This window comes from Salvelinus fontinalis, chromosome 26, assembly GCF_029448725.1.
Source record: "Salvelinus fontinalis isolate EN_2023a chromosome 26, ASM2944872v1, whole genome shotgun sequence".
NCBI classification, from domain to species: Eukaryota; Metazoa; Chordata; class Actinopteri; order Salmoniformes; family Salmonidae; genus Salvelinus; species Salvelinus fontinalis.
The window spans coordinates 39,067,023-39,082,595 of NC_074690.1; the positions used below are offsets into that span (position 1 = coordinate 39,067,023).

General features: G+C 44.8%; 1 protein-coding gene across 7 annotated transcripts in view; it reads right to left on the minus strand.

Annotated features, from left to right (window-relative positions):
- Positions 1 to 15,573, minus strand: part of LOC129824293 (rap guanine nucleotide exchange factor 4-like) — a 42,163-nt gene that overhangs the window by 6,531 nt on the left and 20,059 nt on the right. For all 7 annotated transcript variants that reach the window (XM_055883837.1, XM_055883840.1, XM_055883843.1 and 4 more), the window contains 11 exons: positions 9,371 to 9,443; positions 9,212 to 9,276; positions 8,478 to 8,584; positions 4,565 to 4,686; positions 4,138 to 4,321; positions 3,941 to 4,025; positions 2,098 to 2,158; positions 1,949 to 2,025; positions 1,467 to 1,613; positions 742 to 922; positions 525 to 603 (listed from right to left, as the gene is read on the minus strand). In XM_055883837.1, coding sequence (XP_055739812.1) covers positions 525 to 603; positions 742 to 922; positions 1,467 to 1,613; positions 1,949 to 2,025; positions 2,098 to 2,158; positions 3,941 to 4,025; positions 4,138 to 4,321; positions 4,565 to 4,686; positions 8,478 to 8,584; positions 9,212 to 9,276; positions 9,371 to 9,443 — 1,181 coding nt within the window. The remainder of the gene's footprint in view (positions 1 to 524; positions 604 to 741; positions 923 to 1,466; positions 1,614 to 1,948; positions 2,026 to 2,097; positions 2,159 to 3,940; positions 4,026 to 4,137; positions 4,322 to 4,564; positions 4,687 to 8,477; positions 8,585 to 9,211; positions 9,277 to 9,370; positions 9,444 to 15,573) is intronic.

Below are 15,573 nucleotides of genomic sequence, written 5' to 3' on the forward strand. Positions count from 1 at the left end.
TGTCCTTTGGGTGGTGGACCATTCTTGATACAGACAGGAAACTGTTGTGTGAAAAACCCAGCAGCGTTGCAGTTCTTGACACAAACCGTTGCACCTGGCAGCTACTACCATACTTCGTTCAAAGGCATTTCCATTTTTTGAAAATGTTTATTTAACCTTTATTTAACTAGGCAAGTCAGTTAAGAACAAATTCTTATTTACAATAACTAACTCCACCAGCCAAACCCGGACGACGCTGGGCCAATTGTGCGCCGCCCAATGGCACTCCCAATCACAGCCGGTTGTGATACAGCCTGGATTCGAACCAGGGTGTCTGTAGTGACGCCTCAAGCACTGAGATGCCGCGCCTTAGACCGCTGCGCCACTCGGGAGCCCCGAGACAAAAGGGCAATGTATAACATTACTGTCACCTATATGTAGCCTACTGAATATGCCAAGAAGAGAAATGGGAGGGAAAGAGAAAGAAGAAGAAAACAAGAGGAGAGAGAAGAACGGAGTGAGAGTTGGAAGGAGAAAAAGGATATTGTGCCATGAGCAGTTGGCAGAACTGGCTGTTAGGCATGAAGACACAGTGCATGAGGACAAAGTCATCTACCGCAGGATCTGAGAGGGGGGGGGGGGGGAATAATATTAGAAAACAGATATTCATTCATCTCCACCAACCCATCATCCAGTCCTGTACCAGTCCCTCACAGTGTATCTCTACCTGGCTGTGTGGAAGCTAGGTGTGTGTGTGTGTACCTGGGTCAGCGTGGTGTGTGTCCATCCTCATGGTCTCCAGGAAGTGATCTAGGATCTTCTCAGGGGTTCCAGACATCACAGTGTACTTGATGTTTCCCAGAGTAGAGGCTCTGGGACTCTTCTCCAGGACCAGCACAGCCTGCTCATGCTCCTTCAGGCGCACTGTATTCGCCTCCACGTCCTGAAGTCAATGACAGTATGGTACAGTATTGCACACTGTAGCAACAGTACACTCACAGAACAACGAGACAGATGTTTCACCGGACGTATAAACCCGAAGCATCCAGTTGGCATTTCCACTCACCTCCAAATATGGTCATGAGGGGAAGCCCGGTGGCTGGTAGTGGGAGAAGAAGGCGCTAGATGGATTTTGGCCGACATAAGAGTAATTTTCTCATCAATGAAACATTTTGATCTCAACAGTTTTCTGTTCCCAAAACTGTAAACAGGGTGGACTAGGTGTTGTAGACTTCACCCTTTGCCAAAGTCTCAAAACATTTAGTTGTTTAGACAGAAGTGCAAGGGCGCATTTAGTTATTCCTAATGGTAATATGCAAAACACATAGAACACGCCATTAGGGTCTCGCTAGCTCGTGCTTGGCTCTGCCCACTTCCTTTCTCGTTCTGCCCACTCTGACGAATGTGCTCCCATTGGAAACGACAGGCTGTGGTCCGTCCTGGATTAGTTTATAAAACACATATTTGGTACGGTATAAAAACTCTACCCTGAGTATCCTGTTGAAGTCTTCCTTGTCCACTCGGAGGAAGTGGCAGTTGTCTTCTCTGAGGACGATGGAGGCAGCTCGAGCAGAGTCCGTCACCAGCGCCAGCTTCCCAAAGTCATCTCCCTCGTGCAGGGTACACACCACACCCTGGTGAGAAACACACACGGTTACAAAAACAGACGATTCAGACTGCTAGAGAAGTGCTCGCATGAATGAATGTTCTGACCAATCGAACTGTGTGTGTGTGTGTGTAATCTGAGACCCTTAAACTAGTCATTCACTGTGACGACTTATGATGAGCAAAGTCAGAGTTCCCAAAACTGTGACACAGGTCTCCCCAGGGGTATACAAGCCAGCTGTTGTATGTAGCAGCATTACTGTTGGTCAGAACCCGTTTTGTAAGTATCATCTGGTGTAGGCCCATAAATCATGTGAAAATATTTCCATAGACAAAGATAAATGAACACACACACAAGTCCTACCTTGCCGTAGATGACCACATTGACAGAGCCCTTCTGGATGATGTACCAGGATGTGCCTTCCTCACCCTGGTTAAACACTGGAAGGAGAAGAGACAAGTTAACGTGTGTCCCTAAAACACACACAGAAGGGACGTGAGAGCAGGACTTACACACGGTTCCTGCTTTGGCGTGGGACTCAAATATCAGAACACTGGCCAGCTCCCTCTTCACCTGCAAACGAGATAAAGACAGTTCATTTTAGCATTTGGGACTTCTACTATGAGCTCGTCGGAGCAACATGGCTTTGCCGAAATGAAAATAGTCTAGACTCACAGTGTTGGAGAGGTGGGATAAGACTCACAGTGTTGGAGAGGTGGGATAAGGCTCACAGTGTTGGAGAGGTGGGATAAGGCTCACAGTGTTGGAGAGGTGGGATAAGGCTCACAGTGTTGGAGAGGTGGGATAAGGCTCACAGTGTTGGAGAGGTGGGATAAGGCTCACAGTGTCGGAGAGGTGGGATAAGGCTCACAGTGTCGGAGAGGTGGGATAAGGCTCACAGTGTCGGAGAGGTGGGATAAGGCTCACAGTGTCGGAGAGGTGGGATAAGGCTCACAGTGTCGGAGAGGTGGGATAAGGCTCACAGTGTCGGAGAGGTGGGATAAGGCTCACAGTGTCGGAGAGGTGGGATAAGGCTCACAGTGTCGGAGAGGTGGGATAAGGCTCACAGTGTCGGAGAGGTGGGATAAGGCTCACAGTGTCGGAGAGGTGGGATAAAGCTCACAGTGTCGGAGAGGTGGGATAAGACTCACAGTGTCGGAGAGGTGGGATAAGACTCACAGTGTCGGAGAGGTGGGATAAGACTCACAGTGTCGGAGAGGTGGGATAAGACTCACAGTGTCGGAGAGGTGGGATAAGACTCACAGTGTCGGAGAGGTGGGATAAGACTCACAGTGTCGGAGAGGTGGGATAAGACTCACAGTGTCGGAGAGGTGGGATAAGACTCACAGTGTCGGAGAGGTGGGATAAGACTCACAGTGTCGGAGAGGTGGGATAAGACTCACAGTGTCGGAGAGGTGGGATAAGACTCACAGTGTCGGAGAGGTGGGATAAGACTCACAGTGTCGGAGAGGTGGGATAAGACTCACAGTGTCGGAGAGGTGGGATAAGACTCACAGTGTCGGAGAGGTGGGATAAGACTCACAGTGTCGGAGAGGTGGGATAAGACTCACAGTGTCGGAGAGGTGGGATAAGACTCACAGTGTCGGAGAGGTGGGATAAGACTCACAGTGTCGGAGAGGTGGGATAAGACTCACAGTGTCGGAGAGGTGGGATAAGACTCACAGTGTCGGAGAGGTGGGATAAGGCTCACAGTGTCGGAGAGGTGGGATAAGGCTCACAGTGTCGGAGAGGTGGGATAAGGCTCACAGTGTCGGAGAGGTGGGATAAGGCTCACAGTGTCGGAGAGGTGGGATAAGGCTCACAGTGTCGGAGAGGTGGGATAAGACTCACAGTGTCGGAGAGGTGGGATAAGACTCACAGTGTTGGAAAGGTGGGATAAGACTCACAGTGTCGGAGAGGTGGGATAGGACTCACAGTGTCGGAGAGGTGGGATAAGACTCACAGTGTCGGAGAGGTGGGATAAGACTCACAGTGTCGGAGAGGTGGGATAAGACTCACAGTGTCGGAGAGGTTGGATAAAGCTCACAGTGTCGGAGAGGTTGGATAAAGCTCACAGTGTCGGAGAGGTTGGATAAAGCTCACAGTGTCGGAGAGGTGGGATAAGGCTCACAGTGTCGGAGAGGTGGGATAAGGCTCACGGTGTCGGAGAGGTGGGATAAGGCTCACAGTGTCGGAGAGGTGGGATAAGGCTCACAGTGTCGGAGAGGTGGGATAAGGCTCACAGTGTCGGAGAGGTGGGATAAGACTCACAGTGTCGGAGAGGTGGGATAAGACTCACAGTGTCGGAGAGGTGGGATAAGACTCACAGTGTTGGAGAGGTGGGATAAGACTCACAGTGTTGGAGAGGTGGGATAAGGCCTTGATGTGAAGCAGCTCATCATAGATGATCTCCAGATCATCACCTGTCCTCTGACCAGGACTAGAGAGACACAGAGAGAGGAGATTTACATTACAAATTCAATTTATTAGATCAAACGCATGTTTAAGTGTGTGTGTGTGTCTATGTGTGTGTGTGTCTGTGTGGTACTGACGGTTTGCGGAGGATCATGCGCAGCAGGGCGTCAGGTCCTATCTGGGCAAGGAAGAGGATGGTCTCAGGAAGCTCTTCCTCACTCTCTCTCTTCTCCTCCTCGCTAGGCAACGGGGTGTCCTCCTCCTCGTCGTCAAGGAAACGGTAGAACAGGTACTTGTCCTGGAAACCCAGCTCTTGGTCCACTGGGGGAAGGAGGCACACATACACACACATACACACGGTCAGTAAATCACTGACCAAACATAGTGGGAGAGCTGGAAAAGGTCCAAGGGGAGGGAACTCTAACCTTTTCATCCAATGGGTTTTGAGAAGGAGGTCGAGAAGAAAGGATATGAGGAAATGCAATTGAGATTCTCCCTATATGTGATGAAATGGTTAAAGAACTTTGAACGTGTTGTGTCCAGCAGAGGGCAGTGTAGTCTCACCGTGGTTCAGTACTCCCTCCTCCAGCAGAGCCTGCCACATCCCTACAGCATGAGAGCGAGTGTGTACACAGGTACTCTGTTGCACCAGCCAGTCTACCAGCTCTGTACCTACGCAACACTGCCTGCAAGACAAACACACACACAGCGTGACAATAAAGTAACACAAGCATGCATACTGTATTGTATGTTTGTGCACAAGCACTTAAAACCACTGCTAATCTAACGTAGCAGGTGTTTGCTTTTTTTTTTCTTTAGGGGAAATGTAAGTTTGGTTGAAAATACTGTACCCCTGAAAACCATAAACATCCGCTTTTTTCCAACACCGGGGGGAGGGCAACTGCAGACTAGGTTCTGTTTGCTCCTAGCAGACCTCGCTCGGCAAGGCGTAAGCACACGAATGTGCTCGCATATCCCTGTATGTAAACAATAGCTAGCTAGCTAGCTAGCTGGGCCTTGCTACCAAACTTTGACTTCGGTTTTGCCAATGGAAAGCTTATTATGCTGTTTGATTAAAAAGTTGTACAGGTCTTTAGTTCAGTTGGTTGGCTTGCTTGCTTGCTTTCTCTGCACGGGTAAGCCTATGTTGCTAGTCTAGCTAGCCAGCCAAGCAGCTGGGGCTAACAAACACTTCATTGAAAAATCCCATTCATAGTTCCCACCCCTACAGTTGACCAATCCCCAACGAAGAGGCTTAGACTTCAGCTACCAAACTTCAACTTGCCTCATGTATTTTTTATGTGCGAGCGAACAATTGGAGAGAACAAAACAGCTGAACACCAAAATGAACAACAAAGGCACAAAATGTTGTCATAATATATGCGAAGCGCAGCGCCACGTTTCGACTAGTATCAGAATGGTGCTGGAAGGTATAGCATTTTTTTGTTGTTGCGCTGACTAACTTTTTTCTACATATGCATTTGCGCTATCGTTTTCTATGACCGAAAAGACGGCGATCACTAAACTTGAATTGGATGAAGATGTCTACTTCGACGGGTCGTCGGCGCAGGACATAGTGCTCACCCTGGACGAGGCCCTAATGCTCGACACTCGGAAGAGAGACGGCGATATAGAGGCCGACGTACAGGCACCCTGATGAAACTGCGGCGACGAGTAAATAAACCGCCTCTACCCTCTGTTCTATTGGCGAATATATAAAATCACTGGAGAACAAACTGGACAAGCTCCGTTCGAGACTATCCTATCAACGGGACCTGAAGAACTGGAATACCCTATGTTTCTCAGAAACTTCATTAATAATATTAATAAGTGCCATGGAAGCATATTCCAACTAGAAGCCATGGATTACAGGCAACATCCACACTGAGCTAAAGGCTAGAGTTGACACTTTCAAGGAGCGGAGGACGCTTATAAAAAAATCCTACTACGCCCTCCGACGAACAATCAAAGAGGCAAAGCGACAATACAGCACTAAGATCGAATCTTACTACACCGGCTTTTATTCTCGTTGGATGTAGCCGGCCTTACAAACTATCACGGATTACAAAGGGAAACCCAACCATGAGCTGCCCAGTGACGCAAGCCTACAAGATAAGCTAAATGCCTTCTATGCTTGCTTAAGGCGCAAGCCACACTGAACCATGCGTGAGAGCACCAGCTGTTCCGGGTGACTGTGTGATCACACTCTCCGTTGCCGATGTGAGTAAGACCTTTAAACAGATTAACATTCATAAGACCGCAGGGCCAGATGGATTACCAGGATGAGTACCAGCTGGCACTTAAAAGTCTTCAATTACATTTCAACCTCTTAATGACCCGGGAGGTAATACCTACCTACAAAGTTTCAAGAAGACCACCATAGTCCCTGTGACCAAGACAGTCATTCAGACTGTGTGCGGTAGCCCTGTTCTTTTAGTTTAGCGCCAACCTCAGTGTTAATCCAGGGATTTTTGATTGGGGAAGAAGCGAACCTTCACTGTGGGGACAACGTCGCCAATACATTTCCTAATGAAGCTGGTGACGTAGGTGGTTATGCCCTCCCCCTTTTGATTTCCCTGACTCCACTGTCCTGTCCACTTGGCAGGGATGTAAAAAGTACTAAGTTGTCATACTTGAGTAAAAGTAGATACCTAAAAAAATGACTCAAGTAAAATACTTAAGTATGAAAAGTAAATGGAATTGCTAAAATGTACTTAAGTAAAAGTATAAATCATTTCAAATTCCTTATATTAAGCAAACCAGATAGCACAATTTTTTTTTTAATTGATGGCTAGCCAGGGTCACACTCCAACACTCAGACATAATTTACAAATTAAGCATTTGTGTTTAGTGAGTCTGTGTCACGCCCTGACTTTAGTTTTATGTGCTTTCTATATTATTTGGTTAGGTCAGGGTGTGACAAGGGTACATTATTTTATTTCGGAATGTAGTGAAGTAAAAGTAGCCAAAAATATAAATAGTAAAGTTCAAACACCCCCCAAAAATACTTAAGTAAAAATGCTTTCAAATACTACTTAAGTACTTCACACCACTGGCACTCGGTGAATGGAGAATCTATCTATCTTGTCCGAAAGCCATGTCAATGGAACTGGGGCAACAACTGTTTTGCGCTCTTCTATCAGAAAAACCTCAATAAACTTGGGTATACTAAATGTGTGTGTCGATAGATGACAACTTGTCATCGCCATTTATCAATTTACACAGTATCTGTGAGAAAATTATTTAGGTAAATGGCCAATACTGAAAAGGAAAGGATACTTTTTTGACTGGATCATTTCAACGAATCACCACCTCACGTTGATTTCTAAATAGCGACAGGGGTTGCCTTTCATTTGAATGATAGCTTAACCCTCAAATCCATTAATTCTAGCCACAATGGTCTGAAAATGACAGCTACGTTCCAAGTCCCACTACGGACTGGCGCGGATGACAAAAACACTTGTACTAAACCAAAGATATTAACCGGTTTTAAGCAATTGATTTTGTAAGATCGCGATGACTATAAACTCTAATACTAACATCACCAATCTGCGGTAAAAAGGATGTGCATTTCCTGTCATTCTTGTGTGGTGAAAACATTTGTAATGTAGTAACACGTTTTGTCCACCATAGGGAAATTAGCGTAATTACATAATTAAATATGTCAATATATTCATATATAATGATAGTAATTGTAGCACACTCACACACTTCCATCTATTTCTCCCTACTTTAACCATGGAAATGCTCATATGCACAATTTAACCAGGCACTCTAGACTAGAGCGTCCATAGGGGCTGAACGTTTGACATCCCTACATTCACTTTGCTTCGTGACCGTAGTGGGAAAGGGGCATCTCTCGCCATTCAATGCAGACCCGAGCCTCGGCTTCTGCAAGATGAATGCAGAAAAGTCAAGTAATGGACATGGAGTTCTGCTGTGACTTCTCCAACGCTGTCACCGAGACGTTCACCAGACGAACTGACTTCATTTCAAAGTAAAGGTAGGCCTAAGTGAATTTTCCTTTACAATTTAAGGGTTAGGCTGCTGTTGAGGGTGCGGCTACTTCATGAGAACAGAATCCCTTTAAATGCATTTGATTTATTGTTTTGACGACACTGACGTTTTGAGTCATTTTTAGTGCCACCTATCAGATGTAACTGTGGAAACCACATCGATCTATGGCTTGAGCGGAGTTGAGCAGTGTGCCATTTTCTCGGCTGATATGAAATATACCACCACCAGCGCTGTCCCTTGTGTATCTTGGTTACAATGGTATTTACATTTGGTGAACATTTTTGTCAATTTCGGGGTAATAGTCTATGTTACTCTGGTTGTTGCAGCTATCTGTTGTATGGTGAACTTGGCCTTCATCAAGGTTTATTAGAGTAAATCTGGCTTTCATAATAGCCCGTGCTCACCCAGCCACCGACCTTTACCGCACGCCATTGAAACACATGCACACGTACACCCACACCTGTATGTCTTGAGGTGGTACTTCCTGTCTCTGATCATGTGGGGTGCTCTGGAGAGGATGGCGTTCCGCATCACCTTCCCCCCTCGCTGCAGCTTCTCTGACTGAACCTAGAGACGTCACACAGGAACACCATACTTCCGTCAGCTCTAGGTAGACAGTAACAATCCTAGTGAGAGTCTCAGCCTCCAGGTTTTAATCATTTAAAGGATGTGCTGAGAAATCCAGGGGGCTTTCATTTCATGCCTCTGGCAACATAATCCCCCCCCCCATCCCCCTCGCATTTACTATATACCCGCTAAGACGTGAATCACAACCACCCAACCTATCGTAACACTCCCAGTTTCCATAGCAACCACACAACTGCTGTCTGCGATGGTGGAGCCATGAATGAAAGGTGAGAAAATAGAAGAAAAACCCAAATCACACCCACACACAGAGAGCTACTTCTGCCACAGCTCAGAACTACAAAATAGGGCATCATAATGGGGCAGATGGTACCTTTTGTTCCGTGTACATGAATTACCTTTCATTAGCATAACTACAGACGTAGCGGTGTGTGTGTGTGTGTGCCTGCGTGTTTGGTTGTGTGAATACTTTTAGAATACACACACACACACACCGCAGCTTAAAGTCTTACACTGTGTACAGATTTTCAAAAGACAGTAGTTTGGGTTTAGTTGAGCACGATAAGTGATATTACTGTCACTGTATAACATTGACACGGGCCATCTTACCTTGTTGAGAGACTTGTTCACGAGGCTGAGAGTATTGGAACCTAGACTGTCTTTGTCTGCCAGCCCTGAGGGAGAAGGGGGAGACAGAGTTATCACCATGGTGATATTTGTAATATGCTATATTTATATTACACAGTCAACTGCATTGTAGCTACTCACGATCATTGTTGGATCCACTCTCCATGGCTCCATATGGAGGGGCCAGAAGTCCAGCCATACACTGACGGTACTTCTACAACACAGCGCACACAGGACTAGTCGTCATAATCGATAAACACACACACTCACGTCATCTGTCTGACCCTCCATTACCATTAATCTGAACAGGGCTCTAATGCCTTACTCATCACTTCACAACAACAAATGTGTATGTATATGCTGTATATGAATATGTTGTATGTATATGCTGTATGTATATGAATATGTTGTATGTGTATGCAGTACAGGACCTTAACTTGTATTCTTCTTATTTTACATTTGTGTTGGTGTTCTCGTCTATTAGTGTTATGTATTTGGTCATGTTGTATATTTTGTGTGGACCCCAGGAAGAGTAGCTACTGCAACAGCTAATGGGGATCCAAATAAAATGCCAAAAAAGCCACGCTCTGGTCATTAGATCAATATATAACCCTGAGTAGCTCCCCCACTTACCCACACATTCCATTAAGTCAGCCCCCCGCACCTCTCTGATTCAGAGGGGTTGGGTTAAATGCGGAAGACACATTTCAGTTGAAGGCATTCAGTTGTACAACTGACTAGGTATCCCCCATTCCCTGTCCCCTTTCGAACGATCACACGCACGTACGCCAGCACACACAGCCTACAACCTTCCCTCAAAACAAAGCCCTTTGTCACCTAGGGACCGTTTACATGTGGAACATCTCAAATGACCTAACAAACACACACATGCACGAGGCTGTATTCTAAATCAGGGTCAATGAGTACAGCAAGGACAACAGAGTGCAGTGGAGTGTTTCACAAGTGTGTGTTGGCGCCTAGGGCTGTGGCCGTCATTCATTGTTGTCAGTCGGTAACTGTCATGCAAATAACTGTCGGGTCTCGCGGTAATTGGCCGTTAATTAACATAAAACACATTTAGCATCTCCGGCCTTACACGCATAGAGTACAAGCCACTGACGCGGACCTTTGGAACATCTAAACTTTAAAATGTGCAATAAATCCATGTAATATATCCTACACCGTCACAATAAATCCATTATTTATTTTAGGCAGGTCTAAAGAAACAAAAGCATGATATGAAGAATTTTTTTGCCTATTTCAGTAGAACAGCATAGCATATTCTGAGTCGTCCTTATGTTAGGCCATGATCTGGCTATGCCATATGGCTGTGGGCTACACTAGTTAATTTAGCAGACAAGATTTGCTTAGAATTCCCGTGGCATTATTTTATAGTAAGAAGAATACAATTGAACATAGCTTGATAAAATAGAAAGGATATTTTTACCGAACTATTTCTGAGAGAGTGCGCAAGTGTGTGTTGAGCGGTTAACAAAGTGATCATTTGAAACAGGTCCTCCTATATGCTTCATTTAGAGTTATTAATGTAACTTTCATTGTGATACAAACCTTATGCTATATGTTTTGATTTGTAATACATTCTAAGGATGCATGATGCGACTAATGATGATTTGAAGAAAATCATCATCAGGTTATTGCGCAGGCTGCACACACTTAATCAGTCTCTCGTTCACAATTTGACAAGCACTTGATAATATTCTCACCCATCAGACTACTATCAATTTAATCTGGTCTTTACATATGGCCAACTAATATGTGTGGAATTATTTTTTTTATATACAGTAGTATGGCCCACAAAGAAAATTAACATGTCATCCGTAGACTGCACTCGAATAGCAAATGGAGGTTACAGTGCTTTCAGAAAGTTTAAGAGCCTGGACTTATCCCACATTTTGTTGTGTTAAATCCTTAATTCAAAATGGATTACATGTATTTCTCAGCCATCTACACACAATACCACATAATGACAAAGTGAAAGTGTTTTTTTATAAATCTCTGCAAATGTATTGAAAATAGAAATTCATAAGTATCTAATTTACATAAGTATTCACACCCCTGACTCAATACTGTGTGGAAGCACCTTTAGCAGCGATTACAGCTGTTAGTCTTTCTGGGTAAGTCTGTAAGAGCTTTCCACACCTGGATTGTGCAACATTTAACCATTGTTCATTTCAAAATTCAACAAGCTCTGTCAAATTGGTTGTTGATCATTGCTAGAGATTTATGTCAAAACTGTAACTCGGCAACTCAGGAACATTCACTGTCTTCTTCGTAAGCACCTCCAGTGTAGATTTGGCCTTGTGTTTTAGGTTATTGTCTTTTTCCTGAAAGGTGAATTCATTTTCCATTGTCTGGTGGAAAGCAGACTGAACCAGATTTTCTTCTAGGATATAGCCTGTGCTTAGCTCCATTTAGTTAATTTTTTATCCTAAAAAAACTCCTCAGTCCTTAACAACTGCAAGCATACCCATAACATGATGCAGCCACTACTATGCTTGAAAATATGGAGAGTGGTACTCAGTAATGTGTTGTATTGGATTTACCTCAAACATAACACTTTGTATTCAGAACATAAAGTTCATTTCTTTGCCGCATTTCTTTGCACCATTACTTTAGTGCCTTGTTGCAAACAGGATGCAAGTTCTGGAATATTTTTTAGTGAGTCGATGCAATTTATGTGACTTGTTAAGCACATTTTTACTCCTGACCTTATTTCAGGCTTGCCATAAAAAAAAGAGGTTGAACACATATTGACTCAAGATATTTAAGGTTTTCATTTGTAAGTAATTCTAATATCATAATTCCACTTTGACATTATGGGGTATAGTATGTAGACCAGTGACAAAAACAACATTTAATATATTTTAAATTCAGGATGTAACAGAACAAAATGTGGAAAAAGTCAAGGTGTGAATACTTTCTGAAGGTACAGCAGTTACATTTTAAATATGCCAGGTAGGTAGCCTGGTTGTAAAGAGGACTCATGTGCTTAACCTTAAAATATAGCAGCATGAGAAAGCTGGGATCCTCTTTCAAATAATGGCCAGTCAACACTCAAATACATTATTTTGGTCACACACGCATATCCATCAATCTACAGTTGAAGTCGGAAGTTTACATACAACCTTAGTCAAATACATTTAAACTCAGTTTTTCACAATTCCTGACATTTAAACCTAGTAAAATGTCCCTGTCTTAGGTCAGTTAGGATCACCACTTTATTTTAAGAATGTGAAATGTCAGAATAATAGTAGAGAGATAGATGTATTTCAGCTTGTATTTCTTTCATCACATTCCCAGTGGGTCAGAAGTTAACATATGATTTATTTCAGCTTGTATTTCTTTCATCACATTCCCAGTGGGTCACTCAATTACTATTTGGTAGCATTGCCTTAATTGTTTAACTTGGTTCAAACATTCCGGGTAGCCTTCCACAAGTTTCCCACAATAAGTTGGGTGAATTGTGGCCCATTCCTCCTGACAGAGCAGGTGTAACTGAGTCAGGTTTGTAGGCCTCATTGCTCGCACACGTTTTTTCAGTTCTGCCCAAACATTTTCTATAGGATTGAGTTCAGGGCTTTGTGATGGCCACTCCAATACCTTGACTTGGTTGCCCTTAAGCCATTTTGCCACAACATTGGAAGTATGCTTGGGGTCATTGTCCATTTGGAAGACCCATTTGCGACCAAGCTTTAACTTCCTGACTGATGTCTTGAGATGTTGCTTCAATATATCCACATAATTAAATTTTCTCATGATGCCATCTATTTTGTGAAGTGCACCAGTCCCTCCTGCAGCAAAGCACCCCTCTCCCCCCCACGATGCTGCCCCCCCCTGTGCTTCACGTTTGGGATGGTGTTCTTCGGCTTGCAAGCCTCCCCCTTTTTCCTCCAAACATAACGATGGTCATTATGGCCAAACAGTTATATTTTTGTTTCATCAGACCAGAGGACATTTTTCCAAAAAGTACGATCTTTCTCCCTATGTACAGTTGCAAACCGTAGTCTGGCTTTTTTAATGGCAGTTTTGGAGCAGTGGCTTCTTCCTTGCCGAGCGGCCTTTCAGGTTATGTCGATATAGGATTAGTTTTACTGTGGATATAGATACTTTTGTACCCGTTTCCTCCAGCATCTTCACAAGGTCCTTTCCTGTGGTTCTGGGATTGATTTGCACTTGTCGCACCAAAGTATGTTCATCTCTAGGAGACAGAACGCATCTCCTTCCTGAGCGGTATGACGGCTGTGTGGTCCCATGGTGTTTATACTTGCGTAATCTTGTTTGTATAGATGAACGTGGTACCTTCAGGCGTTTGGAAATTGCTCCCAAGGATGAACAAGACTTGTCGAGGTCTACAATTTTTATTTTATTTTCTTCCCTTTTTTAAATTTTATCCCCTTTTCTCCCCAATTTTCGTGGTATCCAATCGCTAGTAATTACTATCTTGTCTCATCGCTACAACTCCCGTACGGGCTCGGGAGAGACAAAGGTCGAAAGCCTTGCGTCCTCCGAAGCACAACCCAACCAAGCCGCACTGCTTCTTAACACAGCGCGCCTCCAACCCTGAAGCCAGCCGCACCAATGTGTCGGAGGAAACACCGTGCACCTGGCCCCCTTGGTTAGCGCGCACTGCGCCCGGCCCGCCACAGGAGTCGCTGGAGCGCGATGAGACAAGGATATCCCTACCGCCCAAACTCTCCCTAACCCGGACGACGCTAGGCCAATTGTGCGTCGCCCCACGGACGCACAATTGGCCGGCTGCGTCAGAGCCTGGGCGCGAACCCAGAGACTCTGGTGGCGCAGCTAGCACTGCGATGCAGTGCCCTAGACCATTGCGCCACCCGGGAGGCCTACAATTTTATTTCTGAGGTCTTGGCTGATTTCTTTTGAGTTTCCCATGATGTCAAGCAAAGAGGCACTGAGTTTGAAAGTAGGCCTTGAAATAAATCCACAGATACACCCCCAATTGACTCAAATCATGTCAATTAGCCCATAAGAAGCTTCTAAAGCCATTTTCTGGAATTTTCCAGGCTGTTTAAAGGCACAGTCAACTTTGTGCATGTAAACTTCTGACCCATTGGATTAGTGATACAGTGAATTATAAGTGAAATAATCTGTCTGTAACCAATTGTTGGAAAAATTACTTGTGTCATGCACACAGTAGATGTCCTAACAGGCTTGCCAAAACTATAGTTTGTTAAGAAGAAATTTGTGGAGTGTTTGAAAAATGAGTTTTAATGACTCCAACATAAGTGTATGTAAACTTCCGACTTCAACTGTATCTATCTATCTATCTAAACACACACACATAAATAATTTATGATTGTGTGCATAAACAGTACAGACTGTATATGAATATAAAAAGTGTGTACAGCAGTAGTTATATAGGATGAGCCTTGGCTAGAATACAGTATATACATATGAAGTGGGTGGTTTAGGTCCTTGATGATCTTCTCGGCCTTCCTGTGACACCGGGTGCTGTAGGTGTTCTGGAGGGCAGGCAGAGTGCAGTTGCCGTACCAGGTGGTGATACAGCTCAACAGGATGCTCTCAAAGGTGCATCTATAGACGTTCATGAAGGTCTTAGGGGCCAAGCCAAATTCCTTCAGCCTCTTTGTTGAAGCGGCGCTGTTGCACCTTCTTCACCACAGCGGTTAGCAAGTTTGTTGGGGACTAATGACCGTCAGCAGCGCCAGAGGACCGTTTTGGAGAAGCCTAGTTACTGTGACTCAGCGGTCACAGCCAGCAGCATACCACCCTGCATACCACTGCTGGCTCGCTTCTGAAGCTAAGCAGGGTTGGTCCTGGTCAGTCCCTGGATGGGAGACCAGATGCTGCTGGAAGTGGTGTTGGAGGGCCAGTAGGAGGCACTCTTTCCTCTGGTCTAAAAAATATCCCAATGCCCCAGGGCAGTGATTGGGGACACTGCCCTGTGTAGGGTGCCGTCTTTCGGATGGGACGTTAAACGGGTGTCCTGACTCTCTGAGGTCATTAAAGATCCCATGGCACTTATCGTAAGAGTAGGGGTTTTAACCCCGGTGTTCTGGCTAAATTCCCAATCTGGCCCTCAAACCATCATGGTCACCTAATAATCCCCAGTTTACAATTGGCTCATTCATCCCCCTCCTCCCCCCTGTAACTATTCCCCAGGTCGTTGCTGCAAATGAGAACGTGTTCTCAGTCAACTTACCTGGTAAAATAACGGTAAAACAAATGTGGACTTTGACTGCGGTCATGACTCATGACTGCCGGTGTGGAGGTAAGACGGTCACCGTAACAGCTCTATATTAGCCCCACTCGCTCTCGTGTTCATATCCATATTACAA